The sequence below is a fragment of the Diachasmimorpha longicaudata genome, chromosome 11 (genome assembly GCF_034640455.1).
Source record: "Diachasmimorpha longicaudata isolate KC_UGA_2023 chromosome 11, iyDiaLong2, whole genome shotgun sequence".
NCBI classification, from domain to species: domain Eukaryota; kingdom Metazoa; phylum Arthropoda; class Insecta; order Hymenoptera; family Braconidae; genus Diachasmimorpha; species Diachasmimorpha longicaudata.
The window spans coordinates 5,566,037-5,586,669 of record NC_087235.1 but is presented as its reverse complement, the minus strand read 5'-3'; the positions used below and the strand labels follow the sequence as shown (position 1 = coordinate 5,586,669).

At 37.7% G+C, this 20,633-nt stretch overlaps 3 protein-coding genes across 4 annotated transcripts; 1 reads left to right on the top strand and 2 right to left on the bottom strand.

The window, feature by feature from the left end:
• The first annotated feature begins 2,289 nt into the window (after window positions 1-2,289).
• LOC135167218 (zinc carboxypeptidase-like) lies at window positions 2,290-4,950 on the top strand. Of its 2 annotated transcripts, none has more exons than XM_064130190.1 (7): window positions 2,290-2,341; window positions 2,717-2,870; window positions 2,954-3,475; window positions 3,737-3,824; window positions 3,909-4,111; window positions 4,343-4,427; window positions 4,630-4,950. In XM_064130190.1, the coding sequence occupies exons 2-7, from the start codon at window positions 2,724-2,726 to the stop codon at window positions 4,830-4,832; spliced, it is 1,248 nt and encodes a 415-aa protein (XP_063986260.1). In that variant the 5' UTR covers window positions 2,290-2,341; window positions 2,717-2,723; the 3' UTR covers window positions 4,833-4,950. The 2 variants fall into 2 exon arrangements, with proteins under 2 accessions (XP_063986260.1, XP_063986259.1); XM_064130189.1 differs by having other exon boundaries at window positions 2,291-2,341; window positions 2,951-3,475.
• Window positions 4,951-5,035: 85 nt separating this feature from the next.
• On the bottom strand, window positions 5,036-8,192 carry LOC135167214 (uncharacterized). The gene is made up of 8 exons (XM_064130183.1): window positions 7,941-8,192; window positions 7,730-7,861; window positions 7,445-7,655; window positions 6,765-7,243; window positions 6,513-6,690; window positions 6,212-6,439; window positions 5,864-6,093; window positions 5,036-5,761 (listed from the first exon to the last, which is right to left on the bottom strand). The coding sequence occupies exons 1-8, from the start codon at window positions 7,947-7,949 to the stop codon at window positions 5,600-5,602; spliced, it is 1,629 nt and encodes a 542-aa protein (XP_063986253.1). The 5' UTR covers window positions 7,950-8,192; the 3' UTR covers window positions 5,036-5,599.
• Window positions 8,193-8,284: 92 nt separating this feature from the next.
• On the bottom strand, window positions 8,285-15,736 carry LOC135167122 (uncharacterized). The gene is made up of 19 exons (XM_064129968.1): window positions 15,450-15,736; window positions 15,237-15,365; window positions 14,771-15,032; window positions 13,950-14,428; window positions 13,537-13,714; window positions 13,246-13,467; window positions 12,700-12,929; window positions 12,355-12,516; window positions 12,034-12,089; window positions 11,606-11,715; window positions 11,127-11,174; window positions 11,050-11,063; window positions 10,664-10,792; window positions 10,366-10,576; window positions 9,816-10,291; window positions 9,581-9,758; window positions 9,208-9,429; window positions 8,703-8,932; window positions 8,285-8,628 (listed from the first exon to the last, which is right to left on the bottom strand). Exons 1-19 carry the CDS (start codon window positions 15,480-15,482, stop codon window positions 8,473-8,475), a joined length of 3,525 nt encoding a protein of 1,174 aa, XP_063986038.1. The 5' UTR covers window positions 15,483-15,736; the 3' UTR covers window positions 8,285-8,472.
• Window positions 15,737-20,633: the final 4,897 nt, after the last annotated feature.

Below are 20,633 nucleotides of genomic sequence, written 5' to 3'. Positions count from 1 at the left end.
ATGTGTGGGGGATTACGTAAATAGGAGATTAATCGAAAGGGGAATTAAATTTAAGCGTTGAATCGATTGCATCGAACAAACTAATGGAGCAGAGAGGGATTTGATCTTGTGGAATTATTAAATACGATGGTGAACGTGTCTGTTGGTAAGGCATTACCACGAAGTACGTGGCATTCGGGGCAGCTCATTTGCGAGTCTTCTAAGACCCCGGGAATATTCCAAAATGAATTTTGTCGTTTTTGGCGGTTTTCTCGGCTCCTGGGCCTCCTAGAGCCAAATCCCTTCCAGCCCACTCAACCATTTACCGACAGGCTGTGCACCATCGTTGCACCAGAATGAGTTATCATCACAGAATAATTTACCAACTGCGAGGAAATTTGTTTCTATTTTATCAACTGACGATTAGGCCGTGGAGTCCCCGGTGCGATTTGTCTAGTGGGAGGGGAAGACTTGAAGCCTCTGATAGGGTAACGTTTGAGATTTTTAGCGGAATCAATGGTTAATAGCGAAGGAAGTGGACATAAAATCTTTTTACAAGTTTTGGAATTCTCTTTTCAACTTTTTTTTATTGTTCTTTCATTCTACATTAGGAGAAGATAAAAATGAAACTTTTAAAAGCCATCAGATAAGCTCTAGATCCTATATTGAAGAATAATGCCGAGGGCTTTTCGGTCACTTTATTTCAAACAGTATCTGAATCCCATGTAAAAAATTACGATACCGTCACATAAAATATTCAAATCAATTTTGTTATTATTGAGTGAACTTCAAGTTCTGTAATTTTTTACAAAATATTTTCCGCTCATGTGCGAGTGAAAAACGCGGACGATTCGATTTTTCGTACTTGGAAACAATATTGAAATTTAATTGTCCGATTCCTTGACTATAATCATTGGACTTCCGTCTATAACTATTCAGAAATTTGCGCGACAGTCGAACGAGAGAGGCATAATGATTCTCAAAGACGAATAGATTACACTTTAAGGTCTATTAGCTCGGTTAGAAATTCCGGATTGTGATCATTGAATGGTAGTTTACATATTCGATCTTGACACAAATAATCCCGGCATTGTTGTGATTTTGTGACGATGGTTGTTGCGTTATGTTGTCGGCGAATGAAAACAGTCAAACAGTACAGTGGGCACGTATTGCGATTACGATAAAGTTGTAAACCCATCGGGGTCTTGCTGGGGAAAAACCCATTGTTCTCCCAGGTAACACCTTTCGACTGCCTCCAGCGTTATCTCGAGTATTTTCCGGGAATACTGCTCTCGTTGTCATACTCCGTCGTTTGGAGGCGCAGTTATTGACTTATCTATTGGCTGGAAATAAAAAAAAAATTAGAATTCCTCCGTTAATCTGATTGCTATCCAATTATTTGATATCTCTGATGCATGCCGGCAATCAGTTCGGCGTCGTTGATTATTTTGATAAACAATAATAATGCTGAAATCCATTCTTCGATGCTCTATTAATATCTAACGTTTATCATGAAAATATTAAGATCAAAAGTCTGATGCGTTGATAACATTTTTATGAATTGGATCATTGAATTGTTTTATTGCGATTTTTAATTTACGCAAAACACTAAATTAATACTTTTTATTTTTGTCGGCACTTGAAAATTTTAGGATATTGCTTAATTGATGAGCATCAGTTAGTGATTAGAAAAAATATCAGTCTCAAAATTCTCGGGAAACAAGAATTTTTCTGTAAATTTTTTCCCCATAAATTTCGAAAAAATTATCTTCGTTTCCTAGTTGCATTAATTTGTTTTTAAAAAATCAGACTTCAATTTGTGGTTTTCGCAATTGATTGTCATTTATGTAATTACATTATAGACTTGTTTTTCTAGGATATTATAATTCTAGACCGCGAATGTTTCACCAATATTTTTCAACACGATTATCGAAAAAAAAAAAGAAACAATTTGCTTCCGTTAAACCGCAAAGTGTAATTCGTATTTCGTTGTCAACTCCATGGGACCAAATCACACCTCATGTATTTCACAATCGTACTCACGTAGGCGATAATTCAATGGATACTATCTCAATAAATTGGATTATTTCCGCCTCAAATCGATAACGAAATATCCCCCGAATCATAGAACAGATTTCGTGAATTTTCAATTTTATCCGGTGAGAATCGAACAACTCGTGTAAATTTTTTTCATAATTAATCCGATGATAATTCACAGATACAGATCCTTTATTGTCGCGTTGACGGGTGGGTGGGGTAGATGCGATATGACTGGGTATTGTGGTGGGCAAGTGTAGCATTGTGAATAAATACTCGATCCTCCATAGGAAAGCCAACACATGTGCGCCATAGTCTGACGAAGGTAAGTGGTGTGATAGAAGATCCAGATTAATTAAATCACGCGCAGAGAGAAATATTCACTTGAATTTTTAACAAAAATATCTAACAATTTCCAATAATATCATCAAAGTTCACTGGACTTCTAATTTTTTTCTTCCATTTCGATAATAATTGATGAACATCAATTGCCAATAGCAAATTAATCTGCAATTTCCACCGAATATTTCTGTTCCTTCGTATTGCTTAACAAAAATTAGAAGAAAAAAATTTTGGAGCCAATTTCGTAATTGGTGAGCGAATCATGAATTTCGTAATTTGGTTAAAATTTTTTTTCTTGGCTGATATGCTACTGCAACCACCGATATGTCAATGAATCATCGAGTCATATTATTTTTAGTGGCAACATGTTAAAATTTGTGGTGTTTGTGGTCCTCCTCGGGCTGGCCCTAGCCCAAAGAGAGACTTTTGAAAATTACAAGGTCTTCAGAATACTACCCACGAATGATGAGCAGATTGGCCTCTTGCATCAGATTGCCGATACATCCAATGGAGTGAGTATAAATCCTCCAGTATTTTTACGACTCTCCATATCCAGTGAACTCAATAAAGTAGTAAATTCATGAAATTTCAGCAGTACTCATTCTGGAACGAACCCAGCCACGTGAATGTAACTGCTGATTTGATGGTCTCACCTCAAAAAATCGAGGAGTTTGAACGATTGATGGACCTGACTGCAACAAAGTACGTTCCCTATATCGATAATGTTCAACAGCTGATTGACGATGAGAATCCCGTCCTCGAAAGACTGACTACTGAGTTCGACTGGACTAGTTATCATAAACTTGAAGAGATCTACGCTTGGCTGGATTCACTTGCCACGACTTATCCAGACAAAGTGCAAGTTATCGTTGCTGGTAGCACTTATGAAGGTCGTCAGATCAAGGGTGTCAAGGTTTCATTCAAAGAAGGAAATCCTGGTGTATTTATCGAGGGAAATATTCATGCTCGTGAATGGATCACAGCTGCCACGGTTACCTATATGCTCAATCAATTACTCACTAGCCAGGATCCAGTTGTCAGAGAATTGGCAGACAGACACGACTGGTACATATTCCCAGTCTTCAATCCTGATGGATATGTCTACACTCACAATACTGTAAGTTGAATTTAACTTCCACGACAATAATTTTAGTTTAATTTTCCTTGACATTAGAAACGTTTTTCGAGGCTTTGCATCATCAATCTACTTTCTCCACTCTCTCCAGAATTTCTTGTCCTATATCTAGCCCCTCATCAACGCCCTCCATCCCACCATGTGATCCAGGACCACAAGACAATATAATAATACATCATGTGAGGGAAAATATACGCGTACATCACGTGGGAAAAAATATTAATGTTTTATCGTTATTTACAGAACCGTCTTTGGCGAAAAACAAGGAAGCCCTACAGTGCATTCTGTCGTGGATCCGATCCCAACCGCAACTGGGGCTACAAATGGATGCGTAAGTGCTCTTCAATTAATTTTCGAGATGATAAATTTATCTCGCGAAATGTGTGACTCGACTGATATTTTTTATTTGATCCAGAGGGTGGTGCCAGCAGAAATCCATGCGCTGAAACATACGCTGGGTCGTCGGCTTTCTCTGATGTTGAAACCAAATCGGCATCGCAATATATTGCTTCCATCTCTGACAAATTTTACGCTTATATTGCATTCCATAGCTATTCGCAACTTCTACTCTTCCCCTACGGTCACACCAGTGCTCATCTTGATAATTATGATGATCTGGTGAGTTATGAGAGTTTAGTGGGAGTCAGTAGATGAGCGGTAGTGCGTTGTTGAAAAATTACTGCTGAAATTTTGCCGATAATATCGTGAAGTTTCCACCAGTGAATAATTTGCGAAAAAGTTTGAGGTAGATGAATGTAATTTTCAACAGTCGTTTTACCTCGTCGCTACTGAACTGACTTTTGGAAGTAAAATTTTCTAGGGTTCACGAGAACTTTTGTTAAATTACAGTACGCAATTGGAACTCAAACGATTAATGCATTAGCCAGGAGGTACGGCACCAAGTACGTTACTGGAAACGTTGCTGAGACAATTTGTAAGTACTTTATCTCAACAATCGAATTTATTTCCAATTCTCGGCCTTGAAGTTACCAAACCGATCTTGACCATTCTGGGAATGAACGTTGTTATTCTTTTCCTTCATTTTCTCAATTACATGGTCGATAGCGGGAGTCAGAGTGTAGTAATTATTTACATTATTTGCGAAATGAGTTTGAATAATTTGTTAATTTTTATAGACGTCGCCAGTGGCAGCTCCGTCGATTATGTGAAAGGCACCTTCCAAACACCGATCACCTACACCTACGAACTTCGTGATAAGGGAAGGTATGGCTTCCTTCTTCCAGCTAAACAAATTATTCCTACTGGAGAGGAGACTCTTGACTCTCTCGTTGCCATGTTCAAAAGTGCTCGGGCACGAGGGTACCCGAAGACGGTATGATATGGTCGTGAATATCATGAACTTGGAGTAGGATGGAATTTTAAGGAAATTTTATAACTCCCTCGAATTTTATATTTAGCTTTTATGATGAATAAAGTACAACTGTTGCGTTACAAAATATTGAGTTTGCAACGAGGACTTGAGTGGTTGGCGTATAATTTTCTACGTCAAAATTGGAAGCGTTGGGGTTCATGAGGGGGTAGATGAGATGAGACTGACCATTTCTGTCTTATAAAAATTTTATGAAAATTGTTCCGTCATTTTTACGGAATATTTTTCGTCCTGCAATTTATCCCACTCGTCCCTATTAATTCTGCCAATAATTCAACCACCGGTGAGACATTTATTCGCTTTACGACTTATAATTTCACGATTGCAGCGAAATACGGGCGAATTTTACGAGCACTGTGGGTAATTAGTGCCCGGAAAAATTGTGTTTCCTCTGGGAATTATGAAAATTGGGGGTCAAATTTGTGTGATTATATTTCTCGTTACTCATATTCCCTGGATTGCAATTACGTTCGAATGTTTCATTGTACAGAAAGCAATGACTTTTTTCAATCAAGGTTCTATATCGTTTCGCTAATGAATCACTAATGAGTTTCACTTTCGGTTTTGACGTTGTGAATGAACTATATTATTTACACGTTTGTTGAACCATCGATGAGAGCTGAACATATATTTAGGTCTCATCAAACAATAACATCAATATTTTTTTTATGAGTACAAAAGTAATTAGAATCGATTCATAAATCACTCGATGGGAATTATTCTTGCGCAATTAGTCTGGCCAAGTCTCTGAGCTTTTTCTTTGCAATTTTTCCGGTTGCGGTGTAGGGCATCTGGTCGAGGAACTTGACGCCCCCAGATAATGTCATTCGATGAGGTAATTTGGACTCCACTAGGTCACTGATTTCTTTCTCACTGACCTTGGGACAAATAAATGAGTAATTATTTTATCAGCCTGTCAAGGTGATGGGAAATGGAAACAAAGAAATAGGAAATAAATCAATATTTATCAGTGATATTACCTCTTTACCAGGAAGTTTCGTCACAAAAGCCATTGGCTGTTCTCTGTCTAGGGTGTAGGGTTTAGCGACAACTGCCACTTCGGCAACACCAGGATGTTCACGAATACACTGCTCGATTGGTCCTGGAGTTATGTCGAACAGTCTGCACTTGATTAGTTCCTTCAGTCTGTCAATTATATAAAATTTGCCGTCTTCATCATAATAACCGAGATCATCCGTATGATACCACCCTATAAATAATTTGCCGGATTATTCTTCATCTCATACTGAGGGTATTTCCAAAAATGTGTCATATAATCAGTAGATCATCGGGGTAATTTTGGATAGAATTTTTTTCGATATTCTGACCTTCAGAATCAAGGACAGAAGCAGTCGCCTCAGGATTTCTGAAATATCCTCGCATCCTAAATGGACTCCTCACGCATATTTCACCCTCTTCATTGGGGCCAAGGGCTTTTCCAGTTGACGTATCAACGACTTTTATTTCCACGTTATTAGTGGGCTCTCCACACGTGTTCGGTTTTGAACTCTTCGTGACTTCTGATATTGTAACGGCTCCGCCAAGTTCAGTAGCACCTGCGTGACAAATGCTAGACAATGATTCTTCATCTAGGGAGATTGATCTCAAGCGTTCAAGATTTTTTGTTACCGTAAGCTTGATAGATCTGTGCATTTGTAAAAGTATTCAAAAGAAAGCTCTCAATGTCGTGTTTGCCGATGGCTCCGCTGAAGAACAGAAGTTTCACGGAAGACAGGTCACAAGTAGAAGCCTCTTCGGTATTGGACAATCGATTAACGAATCCGGTACCCAAAATCATCCAGTTTATCTGTCGATTAAATCCTCATATAGATCAATTAATTAAGGATTTTTTTTATGATCAACAATGGGGTGAATGTCAACCTTGTATTTTTCAATTAATCTGCAAAGATCTGCCTCTGATGGAGCCGGATAAACAACAGCTGTTGCTCCTTTAACGAAGCAAATCATCATTCCTATGACAGCAGAAATCCAGCAGAAACTCGAGCCCCAAAAGCCCCTGCTGTCGTACATTTCGTCAGACTTGACATTACCAACACCAGCTTCTAACGAACCGTAACTCAGGAGAACGCTCTTTGGTCTTCCTGTACTTCCTGAGGTGTAAATTAACACCGCTGGTTGGTCAGCAGTTTCAATCCTCTCGCACTCGAAACTTTGAACTTTCTCGTTGTTTTCTTGGTTGAGAATGTCTTGTAGTGATTGCATTCCAGGGACTTTTCCGAGGACTATTATTTTCGCATCCGACTGGACTTTGGTGAGAATATTGTGGATTAAAGGGCTCCATTCTTCGCTCGTGAATATCACTTTAGGTTTTGTGTGATTGAGAAAGTAGATCACAAGGTCTGAAAAAGCGTTTAACTGTTTTGGCAGCGGTTTTTGTGAAGTCACGAAGCTTATTAGATGCGGAGAATATAATTAGTGTGGAAGGATGGGAGGAGGGAACAGGAAAAAATATCTTTGTATCCGAGAACGATCCAAGTATTAGGAAAATTCTATTTGACTCATTGTGATAGAGTTTAGCTTGAGACGGATAAAATCATTACCTTCGTCCAAGGAAGTTTCCCACCAAGGATTGCACACAACTCCCAGGAATAAAGAGGCGAGGAATGGAATAGCACTGTCCAATTGATTATGAGTACAAAGAGCAATTATGTCACCAGGTTTAATCCCTTGTTTCTTCATCCATAAAGCACATTTAACACTTCTCTCCCCTATATTTCCAAAACTGTCTTCTTCACCAGTTTTGGCGTCCACCTGGTATAGTAGAAATATAATTTTTCTTCTTCACCGATTGACCTAGATTATCGATATACATATATATAATTTACCTGGCCAATTCGATCGGGATAATCTCTGAGACGTTTCAGAATTTTTTCTCCATATCTCCAGTAGCCTTCTTGAAGGTCTACTCTCTCTTCTCCTTTCCAAACTCCATTTTCATAAGTGAAATTCGTTTTTTTCTAGGTTCGAAGATGGAAAAGTCAATAGCTGCCCTTCACACATGCCCAGCCAATACTCGTAATTGGGAATATTTCTTACCACAGCCATAGTGAAATTCGGGATCTATGCACACGACAGGAACCACGAATATTGGGTGAGTCAAAGCAATATGGGTATAAACCTTCTACTAAACTAAGCGATATCTCATCAATTTGATTGTCGCATCTATAAAAGTCCGGTGAGACTCTGTATCGCATATCGCAATCACGCGACAAACATTGGCGTAAAAAATGGTACGTGAAAGGTATTATATAATTTAATGAGCTCGGGGGGTATCTCTTCCAGTGCTATTATTAGACTGCATATGCGCGATCATTTTGCCTCCTTATCGAACATTTTTTGATAAAACATCGGGATAAATAATTCAACGAAGAAAAATAGAATCATATTATATACAATAATATTTTTATTAACTTTTGTCGTTTCAAATTTTGTGATTTGTCCGGTGCACAGAAGCAAATGTGTATTGATAAAACAAATAATTTGTTTTCTTAAGTCCTAAACAACTTCATTAACGTATTCACTACTTATAATTATTACTAAGGAAAAAATAATAATTTTTCTATCTGTATCACGGCATAGCTCTGGCTAATGCACGAAGTTGTCTCTTAGCAATTTTTCCTGAAGCTGTGTGAGGCATTTCTTCCAAAAAACAAACTCCACCCCGCAGCTTCATCCAATCATGCAATTTATCTGCCACCAGGTCTATAATATCGGTTTCCGTTACCTACACAAATGAATTATTAATTTGATAACGTAATATAACTCATGTAAAATTGCGAATCCATTAAAAATACTCACCTCGGCATCGGGTCGTTTGATGACAAAAGCCATAGGCTGTTCCAGGTCATTATTATCAGGTTTACCAACCACACCAACTTCAGCTATCTCTGGATGCTCCTGTATAATACTCTCGATGGCTGCCGGTGGCACATGATAGAGCCTATATTTTATGAGCTCCTTGATCCGCTCTGTGATATAGAAATCACCATCTTCATCGTAATGGCCTACGTCCCCCGTGTGGTACCAGCCTATAAAAATTCATGGTCTTTCGATAGCTCTTCAGGATTGTTCCCAGTCTGTATGTTCACATCTAATGTAACGTTCTAGTCGATTTACCCGTAAAATAATCATTGCAATAATCATTTATGATGCTGATTTAGGATAGAAGGTTCGTAATCGTTCAAAATTCGGTTTCCAAAATATCTAAAGTATATTTAATCTACCGCGAAACTGAGTTCCGCTAAAAAATTTCGACTCGGGGATGTTTGGATCCGTTATATCTTTATTAAACCCTGAAAGGTACCTTCGGAATCGATAGCTTCTGCCGTACTCCCTGGATTATTCCAATAACAAAGCATCCGAGAGGGGCCTCTCACATAGAGCTCTCCTTCCTGGTACGGTCCGAGTATTTCATTGGTTTCCAGATCGACTACTTTAATCTCATAATTCGAGTTGACTTTTCCACTTGTTGTTGTCTTTCCATCGGTTATGAATCCGGCAGTGCTAGCTCCCAATTCAGTAGACCCTAGAAAATAACGTTATCGATTCATCATTTTATACTTCTCCCTTCATAGTTCTGCCAGACAATTTCTACTTATTCTACGAAAAAAAAATTGGATGAAAAATTTTTGAACATTGTTCGTGCTTTCTCATTATTATCCCGAGAATTTTCTCACCATAAACCGACAAAATCGAGGCCTTTGAGAACAGCGTCTTCAAGAAGACCGCAACCTCGGATTTTAGGACACCACCACCAAGTGTTACTCGATCAACAGTTGACATATCATATGTCCACACGGCATCAGTTTTGTAGAGACGATTTGCCAGGGCTGTACCAATTGTCAGCCATGTCACCTGTCAATCAACTCAGAATTAATTAAATACCTAGTGTAACCCTGATATTTATATTACCCCGAAATTCTCTATTATTCTGCAAGCTTCTACTTCACTTCCGCAATTATGGATGATGGACGTGGATTTCAGGATAAGGGATCTCGTTAGAGCCCCTATTCCGCTTATCCAGCAGAGGGTAGCGAACCAGAGGCCGACTTTTTTTCCCTCGTAATGGGGGAAAATACCCAACATATGTGTGAACGATCCGTTTGAGTATAGTGCACCCTTTGGTTTCCCTGTCGTTCCTGATGTGTACATAATCACTGCTGGATTATATGGTGATGTGAACTTTGTACATTGAAAATTGATTACATCCTCGGAGTTAATCGTTGCTATGACATCTTTGAAACTTTCCAAACCCTGACATTCACCAAAAACAACAATTTTTGGTCGACTTTTCGTGTCATCTGTGGACTCCAAGATCATTTTCGCTGATACTTCGTCAGCAAAAATGACTTTGGGCTTTGTCAGCTCAAGGAAATGTCTGATGATATCTATGAGAGAAAAATGTCTTTTATTATGAATACAACGGTCCCTCGGTGTCTGTATTTCATGAGACATCACAAACCTTTGTCCAAACAATTGTCCCACCAGGGATTGAAAACAGCAGTGATGTAGAACGAAGCGCAGACTGGAGCAAAAGAATCGAGATTGTTTTTCGAGCAGTAGCCAATGACATCTCCAGGTTCAACTCCTTGTTTTTTCAACCATATTGCACATCGAATACTCCTGTCCAGCATCGCACTGTATGTGTCCTCTTCCAGCGTTGTTGCATCAATCTAGATCATCAATCAGAAAAACAATGTCGATTGGGCTATGAGCACCCCCGGTCTCACCAATACATCATTGAGTATTGATCGATGTACCTGTCCGATGAATTTCGGATATTTTTCAAGTTCCCCATACAATGTCTCACCAATTTGGAAATAATCGGGCGCTAGGGCGATCTTAGGGCCAACCCAAACGCCATCTTTGTTGATGGGAACAGAAGAATTCTGGAATTGTTACCAATTAGCTATCTGTCCTCGGGGTTATTGGCAAAATGATTAATTCACGATTGATGAATATCAGCGGAGATTAACACATTATCGTGTCTTTTGTTCTGTCTCTTTATCGGTCACGAGAGAAATTCAGTGAAAATTATGGAGCATTTTCGATAGGAATCGGGGCAAAACGCAACCGGAAATGAAAGGAAATTTTGCCAGTTACTGAACTGTAATTTTTATTGAATTTTTCTTGCTGGAAACTCTACCTGTTTCTTCATTTCTTTTAATAAATCTCGTCGAGTTTACGACAATGGATGAAGTATAATGGTGCACCAAAAGAAACGCGCAATTAGTTTCGTCGTGATAACACAGTTGCAGTTCTTCTTGAAGACTGACATAAATTCACAGAATGGGTAGAGCTTTTAATTCGCAGTGTACTGTACTATTGCGTATATACAAGGTCGTAGTGGAGGGGTATGCAATGTAATATTACCTCAACTACAGGGCTTGAAAGAAATACCAACCCCTGATGACCAAACGTTTCGTGAATATAATTTTCCGGAAACTTTGGTAATCGTTGATAATTAATAAAGCGAACAAAGGAAGACAATGGAAAATACTGTTTTTGTTACGGTCTTCTGAATTGCTGGTGAACTATAATTTTTCTGTGAATCAGTAATCAAATATTGATCCGTATGACTTACGTACTCATCAAAAATTTTTACGTCGCACTGAATCGTTGGTCATTCGTACACGGAAGTTAACATACAATTACAAGAAATGTGTAATTATCTGCATTTCATGACGCGGCTCAATTTATACCTGATGAGTTGTTCATAATTTTTACACGATTATACGTTTCTGCCTGGGGGAAAATGCAAACAAGGCCAGAATAAGACAATTTTTCAATTTTTAATTTGTATAATACGGGACTAGAAATTAAGTCCCAACGTACCCCGAATGGTTATTAAATTCGATTTAAAATTTTTTTGCCGCTGGTTATCGGGTATTTTATCAGGAATGTCAGATATTCTGTCACATGGATACGGTGTCAATTTGACAGGGCCCTCAAATCATCGGAGTTACTCAAAATTAAAATTACGACATTCGTAGGTCAGGCGATTATTTAATTTATTTGATTATATCTCGTGTATTTATCGCGAAGGGTTATCTCCGTCTGTCGGCATTCGGCGACAGTTAAGATCAACAAGTACGGCACAGTTTAAAATAATACTCGCAGGAAGTTTTACGAGGCGGTTTCCTTTCTCTGAAATAAATTTCTCCGGCAGTGCATGAAGAAATAATTCTAATAGGAAGAGAGAATCATCCACATAGGTCAGCCATTAATTTCTCGCTTCGTCATTGTCAGTCGGATGTTGGCAATCGCTCTGATACACGTTGAAATCATTCGATTGACGACATCAAGTGCATTGAACCAATAATATAAAACGCCATTGCCCGTTCTATCAAGTTTATTGTTGCATTTGGCACAACAGACAGTTGAAAAATAATACAATTATCGTTTTGAGGTCAATTTATTACGTTGATGCTGATGAATGAGGGCAATCTCACGAGTCACGAATGAATTCCTTGGACATCTCCTTTAATTCCGTTCGCGCTATTTTCCCAGATGCTGTGTGAGGCATTTGCTCTAGAATTTGTACACCCGCTCGCAACCACATCTGCTCTGGTAAATGATCCTCGACCATTTTTTTAATATCGATTTCCGTTACCTGGAATCAATAAAAAAATCATAGCGACCAGTAGGACTAAATAAATAATAAATTAATTCAATAGTTTTTCCGATTTTCTCACGAGTTGTGTAGTTTTTGCGTTAATTCAAGGTTAACTATGTGAACATTATCAATCGATGGTTTATGCATTTTTGAGGGGTTTATATAAAGAGTGAATTGGACTTTTGCTTGCGGTGATATTGCGACGAAAGCGATCGGTCTCTCGTCATCCTCCCAGTCAGGCACACCGACAACACCGACCTCAGTTACTCCAGGATACGTCATGATGAGCTGCTCGATAACCGATGGTGGCACATGGTGTCCCCTCCATTTAATCAGTTCCTTCAGTCTGTCTACGACATACACAGCCCCATCGTTGTCATAATAAGCTTGATCACCGGTGTGCAACCAGCCTGAAATCACCGGACAATTTTCAATATGGAAAAGCTCTGAGTGATCGATAGTTCATCCATATATGTATATGCATATATATATTTTAAAGCCTCATATAAGTGGTGGGAATTTTCTGAAATGGGAAATACGATCGTAGAACTTGATGAATGTTCAGCTATTCAATTTTAAAGATCATTCATTTGAGTTTCAATATCATCCTCTCCTGCTCAGTATAATCAATCCTATAAAATTGATCAGAAGGTGGAATGTTGGCGGATTGACGACAAATGCCAAAAATCTCGTCAATGAATTTAAGTGACGATAAAATCGACAAACCGTCAGCTTTAATGATTTCTCTCGTCTTCTCTGGATTCTTGTAGTATCCAGTCATCATAAAAGGCGATTTAACACACAGCTCTCCCTTCTCGTTTGCACCCAATACCCTTCCACTCTCAGGATCGATAACTTTCATTTCAAACCACCTGGCGAGTGTGCCAACTGAATTTGGTTTAGCTATTCTCGTTTGATGTATGGAAACTCCTCCCGTTTCCGTGGTACCTGGGAGACAAATCATTTTTTCAGTTGACAAGCAATCTGGGTTATTGGAGGGTACTCAGCATTAATTACCGTAGAGTTGTATGATGCACACGCCCGGAAGTGCTGCTTGAAGAGCATCTTGGGCGTCTTGTTTGAATACAGCACCACCGATCCAGACTGATTTTAGGGAGGAGAGATTGTACTTCGAGAGGACTCCCGACTTTAGGAGTCTATTTGCCGCACTTGTGCCAGTCAATATCCACGTTATCTGATGATTTATCAGTTATAATAATTTTTCAAATTGCAATCCAATAGCAACAAAAATAAACCACGAGAAATAGTGAAAAAAAAACACGTGAAAATTGTCAAGTAAAAATTGCGGGATCTTTCGGATGTACAATTAATTATCTGTTAGTTTACAATTAATTATCGTAATTGATGGGTTCCAATAGCATGTCGCAGTTGATGTTCCGATAGGGAATGTCATAATTATTCAAATTTACCTTATATTTCTCCACGAGTTCGCACAAATTCTCGGGTGTGAAGGCTTTGGCAATAATTCTTCTTTGATAATGAGCAATGGCGGATAGTGTACAGAGAACGCCAGTGATCCAGCACAAGTTTGAGTAGCAGAGAATAACATTGTGATAACCACCAAATGTACCAGCATTCATCACATTTCCAGCGAGAGATTTGTGAGAATGAAGGGCACCTTTTGGCAGGCCAGTTGAGCCGGAGGTGTACTCTATGTAGGCTGGTTCGTTCATACTAGAGAGCTGAGTGCACTGAAAACTCTCAACATCTGAAGGCTTACATTTTCGAATGATGTCGTGAAAGCTTTCGAATTTTGAGCTACCGCCGAATACGACTATTTTCAAGGGGATTTTTAGATCGTCCGCTACATCGGATATTAGGGGTGTGTAGCCCTCATCGATGAAGAGAACCTTTGGAGTTGTCAGAGACATGAAATGTTTGGCAATATCTGTAGGAAAAATTGATAAATTGTCAGGATGGGTTACGTGGCGATTAGTCGATCAAAACCGTCCAGGTGATGGATTTTTTTTGCTGTGGAAGCTCCATAGAAATTGCGTAAAAGGGAAACAAAAATATTGTCGTAATTAACGATGAATCTAAACGCCAATTATGTTCATTATCTGCAGGAATTATACGGACCCAGTGTAACTCATGGCAATTCTGAGCGTAATTTACCTTCAGATTGTTTCGCATATGGGCCACAGTACATACCAACGTAGCATAATTGTCATCCAAATTTTCTCGGCATGTGGACGAATATGGAATAACAAGGTTTAACAGTACAACATACCTCGGTTCAAGCCGTGATCCCACCATGGATTGAAGATAGCACCAATGCATAAACATGCCACAACCGGAATTACACTATCAATATGATTATGCGTGCATATTGCAACCACATCACCGGGTTTAACACCTTGACTCAGTAGCCAGAGAGCACATTTCACTGTCCTATCTGCTATCTCACCAAATGTATCCTCCTTTCCCGTTTCTGCATCTACCTGTGTACACGAACATCCTTCACTGGGAATATCATTCCAACTACGTGTCGACTGAGAAAAAATTATTTTTCCCGAAGATAAATTTTGAGAGCTTCAATTTTTTTTAACGTCACAGCACGATTTTCAAAGACCTTGGAATGAATGGTGATTGGATTTCATGAATAGTTTCGTTATATAAATAAATACCTCTCGCAATGAAGTGGATATGTGGAAAAATAATTGACTTCTGTCGTCTATTGTTGGTGCTTCACTCACCTGATTTATCAGCTTGGGATTTTTCCTCATCCCCATGAGCAAAATTTTACCAATATTATTCTCGTCTTGTCTGTAGGGAAATGTTTCTGCTTTAATTATTCCATTTTTCATGGTGAGTTTCGGCAGTTCCTGGGGAAAATTAGACAAATTTGGCGTTAGTACTCCCCTCACTGGTCAGGAAAATTTGTGCTTATGGTGTGTGTCATCACAAACATTGAGAACATTGATCTCCACTTCGGCGATCATCCTGAATGGTAATGTTGACGGTTAGTTGAACACTTCGTTTTCAAAATGATCTGCGACTTCAATAGAAAATGGCACATCGTACATTCTTATATAAACCACATCATCCCCACTCGCTTCGAGTGATGAATCATTGCCAAGTTGCAACTAATCAGGCATCAGATGAAAACTGACAATTCCTGTATATCAATAGGTAAAAAATTGTCAGTGAGTACTGGACGAAGGAGCAACTCTTGGCATCACTGGTACTGTCCAACTAAGGCAGTACTGGTCAGCTGGGGTCAGAGACCAAATTATACCTCAGTGATTTGTTCATCATTTGTAATTGCATGAATTGTCTGTATTCTCGGTTGCAAACAATTTTTATTGCATGACATTCCACTCATGGACAGTTGATACTGAAATGACAGTGAAAAATTCCCGACAGATGACATAATAAATTAGTAACTTGGAGTTCAATTGCTAGGATACCATAAATGTATTGCAGTGATAAATAGATAAATCAGAATATCATAATCAAATCATTGTTGAAACTCATAATTACTACTGCTACTAGAGAAAAAACAAATCCGGAAGCTGATATTAACTCTGGAAGCCATTGCGTGCAGCACATACTTTGCGACTGTTGCGTAACGCACCTCAGCGAAATTAAAAAATATTTACTAAAGGATTTTAATGCACGGAGAGGAATGTTTAATAAAAATTATGTTTTTTCCATTGCAAACATTTAAGAAAATATTACGGAATTTTTCCGACAAATTCCATAATTTTTATTCCATTTCTTTCCGCGTGGAAATTCGATATCAACTGAGTGCGTTGAGAATTTTTTATGTCTAAAAACAATTGATTGAGTTTTCCGAATTTCTTTGTTAATATTTCAAGCTTTAAATTTTTTGTATTGATTATAAAATTGAAAATTCCATTGAACCCTGGAATTACTGAGATAATCATCGCCCTCAGGATTATATAACTGACTGGGATAATTGCACAATAAAAAATCCATCAATATAAAATATCGGTAATTGCAACAAATATTTTCTGCTCTGTAATTTTATTTTTAATTATTTCAATCTCACTTTGTTCAACGATTATCGGATACTCCTGCCACACAGCAACACACCTTGCAAAGCCTCACCTCAATCATCTCACAAATTTTCCAATCGTAATAATTAATTATTGATTGTTAATAATTATCACAGAAAGTTTATAAAACAATTGCCGTGACGATTATTATTATTATCGCTTTAAATATTAATATTAGCCGTATTGTTTTATGATTTATCATTGTTAGACGGAAAAATTGAATGTTTTAATGTTATTTACGGTTAATCCAATGCAACTTTATATATTTGTTTTTTCATCATAATAATAACAATAGTAGCGGTTTCAATAGTTTTAATAGTAGGATTATTTTCAATAATTATACCAGTAGCATTGACAAATCGGTAATTATTAGAGTAATTGATTTTATGATGTTTTTTTTTTTAAATAGTGAAAGATTTTTGTAAAGAGCAGCTTCAATAGTCATTTATAAATTCAATATTTATCGATCGAAAAAGTAAGACTAAGTCTGAAACACTGTTATCAACTATCGACAATTATCTACTCTTTTCAACGGATCTATTTACTTTGTGCTGAGTGTGAGAGAGGGAGAAGAAGTTGAAGAGAAAAATCGATCGGCTACCTATTTCCTAATAAATGAATGCAATCAGAAGTTGATTGGGTGAAAATAGGATAGTGCAATCAGGAGTTCAATCACCACTCAGATTTATTATTTTTTTTACGATTGTTGAGAGCCAACTGGTGTTAACACAAACACTAGAGCCATTTTCATTCAACTTCTTCGAAAAATCTCATTGTTACAGTTCATTATGGCTGGTGTACTAAAATAAAATTTTACAGTTTAACTGATAATTAATGAGAGCATGAGCTGAGTGTAAAAAAGATAGTCAAGCACTATTTGTAATGCCTAGGGCGTAAAACAGTTTATTTTGTATTGACATTGAAAGGCTCTCTTGAAATGTTTTAGCCACTAGGTCTGTCTTCTCTACGATCTAGAGGGGATAATCTACTTAGTATTACACAGAAAGCGCGTCTCTCTAAAAACTTGAACAATCCATGAATTTTAATATTGATTATTTTTTTCCATTTTTCAGGGCTTTGTTTTATATTATTTGAAAATTGTAAAAATTACTTAACGTACTTATCGTAACCACAATCCTGCCTATCATTAATTCACTTTGATAAGTATTAATGGTTATTTTAATTCATTTTACAATGTTTTTTGTCTCAGTTTGGGGAATTCAGATTTTTTTCATCATTACCACGACTTTTGAAAAATTCCCCTAATGAATGTTTACAGGAAGAAAAAAAGTTGGAGGGAAATTATGAAAAAAGTTGGAGAATTTATTATATTATTTTATACCGACATAGCAGACCTATAATAACTTCATTTTTTTTTTCATTTTACGCAATTGCCAGGAAACAAAAAATTTATTTGCTTTGCAAATCCCCTGACTTAACATCAGTGATTATATCGATAAGACCGAAGAACAAAATTCCGATTAATTTTTTTTTCTGGTACTTTGCCTCCATTTTTTTTTCTTCCTGTAAAACTGCTGATTCATAACATAACTTGTCACGTTCTCGATTGATACGTGTTATGCATATCTATCGAATTTGCATGCTTTACAATTTCGACAATAGAAACAGACAGTCCAAAAGGAATGGAACGTAACATTTTCTTGATTTCTTTCGTTCCAGGTTTATTCGATGTAAAGAGGAAAGAAAGGATTTCTCCTTGTGATTCTTTCGTACGTATGCAGAGTGCACTGAGGACGAGGATGAGATTTTCTTCGATTGAATGTGTACGGGACTTGAATTCAGCGAGGGAGACACGAATCACCAATTGTATTTTTATTGCTCTCAATCGTTCTTCAGCTGAGGGTGAGTCTTTCAGTTTTACATTCGGGGGAGAGAAATGAGGGAATAAAAAATCAGGGGACGAAGTGAGAGTTAACGATGGTGCAATGATCAAATAGGATAAATCTCCTGTCTCTTTTCCGTTTTCAATGCTCGATTGCCCATTATTTTCTTCCTTTCGTTGACGCTATTCTCGGGGAGCACGAGGATTCCCAATTTAAAGAGATCGTTCGATTGTTGTTAACGGTGTCAGCGAGATACAGAGCCATTTGATTTTTTTTTTCCGAGATTTATAGGCGAAAAATTTCCGGATTTTCTTCCGTCTATTTCAACGTTTTCAACTTTATTTTTAAATAAAAATTCGAAAAGCCCGAATCACAATAACAAACGAGGGATTAGTTTCAGTAAATTTATCCCTCCGTGCAGCTAAAAATCATAAAGCCAATATTTTTAGCATCTGTTATTGAAACAAACGTTCCGAAATTGCATACTTCCCTCGCACCGTTGTCCAACAACGTTCTTCCATTTTATGTAACAATCACGTGACTCACGCGATATCATTTTCAATTTCTAATTCCATGCGAAAGGTTCAACGAGACTAAATTATACCTCGTTAACGGTTATCACTAACAGAGTCTGTCGGCTGTGCTAGACAGTGAGCGACACTCGTAATATAGAAATTTAATTAGGGATTGTGGAATGACGAAGGGCTCACTGATGAATAAAATTTCACGGAGTAACAGCTTCATTGACTGACTAAAAATTTCCTCATCGCGTGTATTTTCCATCAACAATAATCCACCGCAGGGGATCCGCGATCCGCCCCACAATTAATTAATTTGTAATCAATATCACTATAATCCAGATTAAAAAATCTAAATGTGGGAATAATACATTATTTTCCGGGTTTTTAATTTTTAAAATTACTTGACATAAAAAAAAATACCCTTCCATGGACACAAAGACAGAGGTCTCATTCAGCCCCGGTTTATCCTATTGAACATTTATTCACTAACCACGTCAATGCTGATGGTAAATCAATAGAATTTATCGAGGATGTTACGCACTGCAATGTAACTGATCCTCGAATAAATTATTATACCGTCGTATGACGGAATGCATCCACATGTAAACCGCTTCAGTAGCAATGTTATCGTAGCCTTCATGTTACCATCCAACCAGGGTTGAATTTACGGGGTGTTTGTACGAATATATACGAGGGGTGTGGGACCATTGGAGAGCTGCTGGTAGTAAATGCTGTCATTGCCAGGCGTTACTCCGGGGAGGTAGTCTCGTTAGAAAGAGTAGTATCACAACTTTTTTATGATCCTCATGTCAATGTTACTCTTGGACACTCGGAAATGAAGAGGGGATTGTGACACTCTTTTGTTGCGTTGGCTACAGGGACAATTTTTCCAACGATAAAACTCGGAAAATGGCAAAATTATTCTCGTTTTTTTTTTATTATTTTTGTGTTCTAAATATGTTGCTACTTTATTAGCTCCAGCATTTTACGTTTCATTTTGGTTTTCAATTTTTTGTTGTCCGATGGATTTTTTTTACAACAACATAAAAGCCGAACAATGGAAATATTATTTTTTCATGTTTAAATTATTATTTACAATTATTATAGTACGTGATATTTAGCGTTTCAATGATGGGGTTTTAAAAATATTTTTCGTTCACGTTATTTAAGTGATAAATAATTTATTAAGGGTTAGAATTATTTTTGGTTGGGTGGGATCGTTGGGAGAAGTGATAATAAAAAATTGTTTCGTTCTTCGGAATTTTTTTGAACTTGGGATGATGGTGTGCACATATCTGAAGGATAAAGCTCGGGTGGTTTGAGCAGGGCCTCGAGAGTTTCCTCGATACGTGGAATAGGAATAGGTGGGTGTGGATAGACGCGTGGAGAGTCTGATAGTGAAGAAACACGAGGGAAGTTTGCCAATATCGGAAATTTCACGAGGAACCTCGTTCCAATGATAAAAATTGAAGGAAAATCGAGAAATCCCAGTGGTATAACAACGCCCCGAGAAATCTGTACAAGAGACTGTGCTCTTGACTGCACAGAATAAAAAGTCGCTTGAAACTGGTCTTTTCATCTGTTGAAATAAATCGTCAGTCGTTATTTTCTTATTTCCATCAAAAATTTTTGTAAAAAATGGCTGTCCAACAATTTAACAATTAAATTTACCATATCAAACGCGAGTTTTATTACAGAAATTACAT

What these genes read in the sequence shown, in the direction of transcription:
- LOC135167218 (XM_064130189.1), top strand. Translation starts at nt 2,724, where the DNA reads ATGTTAAAATTTGTGGTGTTTGTGGTCCTCCTCGGGCTGGCCCTAGCC. An exon ending in CTGGGGCTACAAATGGATGC is followed by an intron (nt 3,825 to 3,908) that starts GTAAGTGCTCTT and finishes TATTTGATCCAG; the next exon opens with AGGGTGGTGCCAGCAGAAAT. An exon ending in AAACGTTGCTGAGACAATTT is followed by an intron (nt 4,428 to 4,629) that starts GTAAGTACTTTA and finishes TAATTTTTATAG; the next exon opens with ACGTCGCCAGTGGCAGCTCC.
- LOC135167214 (XM_064130183.1), bottom strand. An exon ending in GGAAACTTCCTTGGACGAAG is followed by an intron (nt 7,244 to 7,444) that starts GTAATGATTTTA and finishes ACGCTTTTTCAG; the next exon opens with ACCTTGTGATCTACTTTCTC. An exon ending in TTCTGTCCTTGATTCTGAAG is followed by an intron (nt 6,094 to 6,211) that starts GTCAGAATATCG and finishes AATTATTTATAG; the next exon opens with GGTGGTATCATACGGATGAT.
- LOC135167122 (XM_064129968.1), bottom strand. Translation starts at nt 15,482, where the DNA reads ATGATCGCCGAAGTGGAGATCAATGTTCTCAAT. An exon ending in AACTCGTGGAGAAATATAAG is followed by an intron (nt 13,715 to 13,949) that starts GTAAATTTGAAT and finishes ATAAATCATCAG; the next exon opens with ATAACGTGGATATTGACTGG. An exon ending in CAGAGAAAGGAAACCGCCTC is followed by an intron (nt 11,716 to 12,033) that starts GTAAAACTTCCT and finishes CTTAATTTCTAG; the next exon opens with TCCCGTATTATACAAATTAA.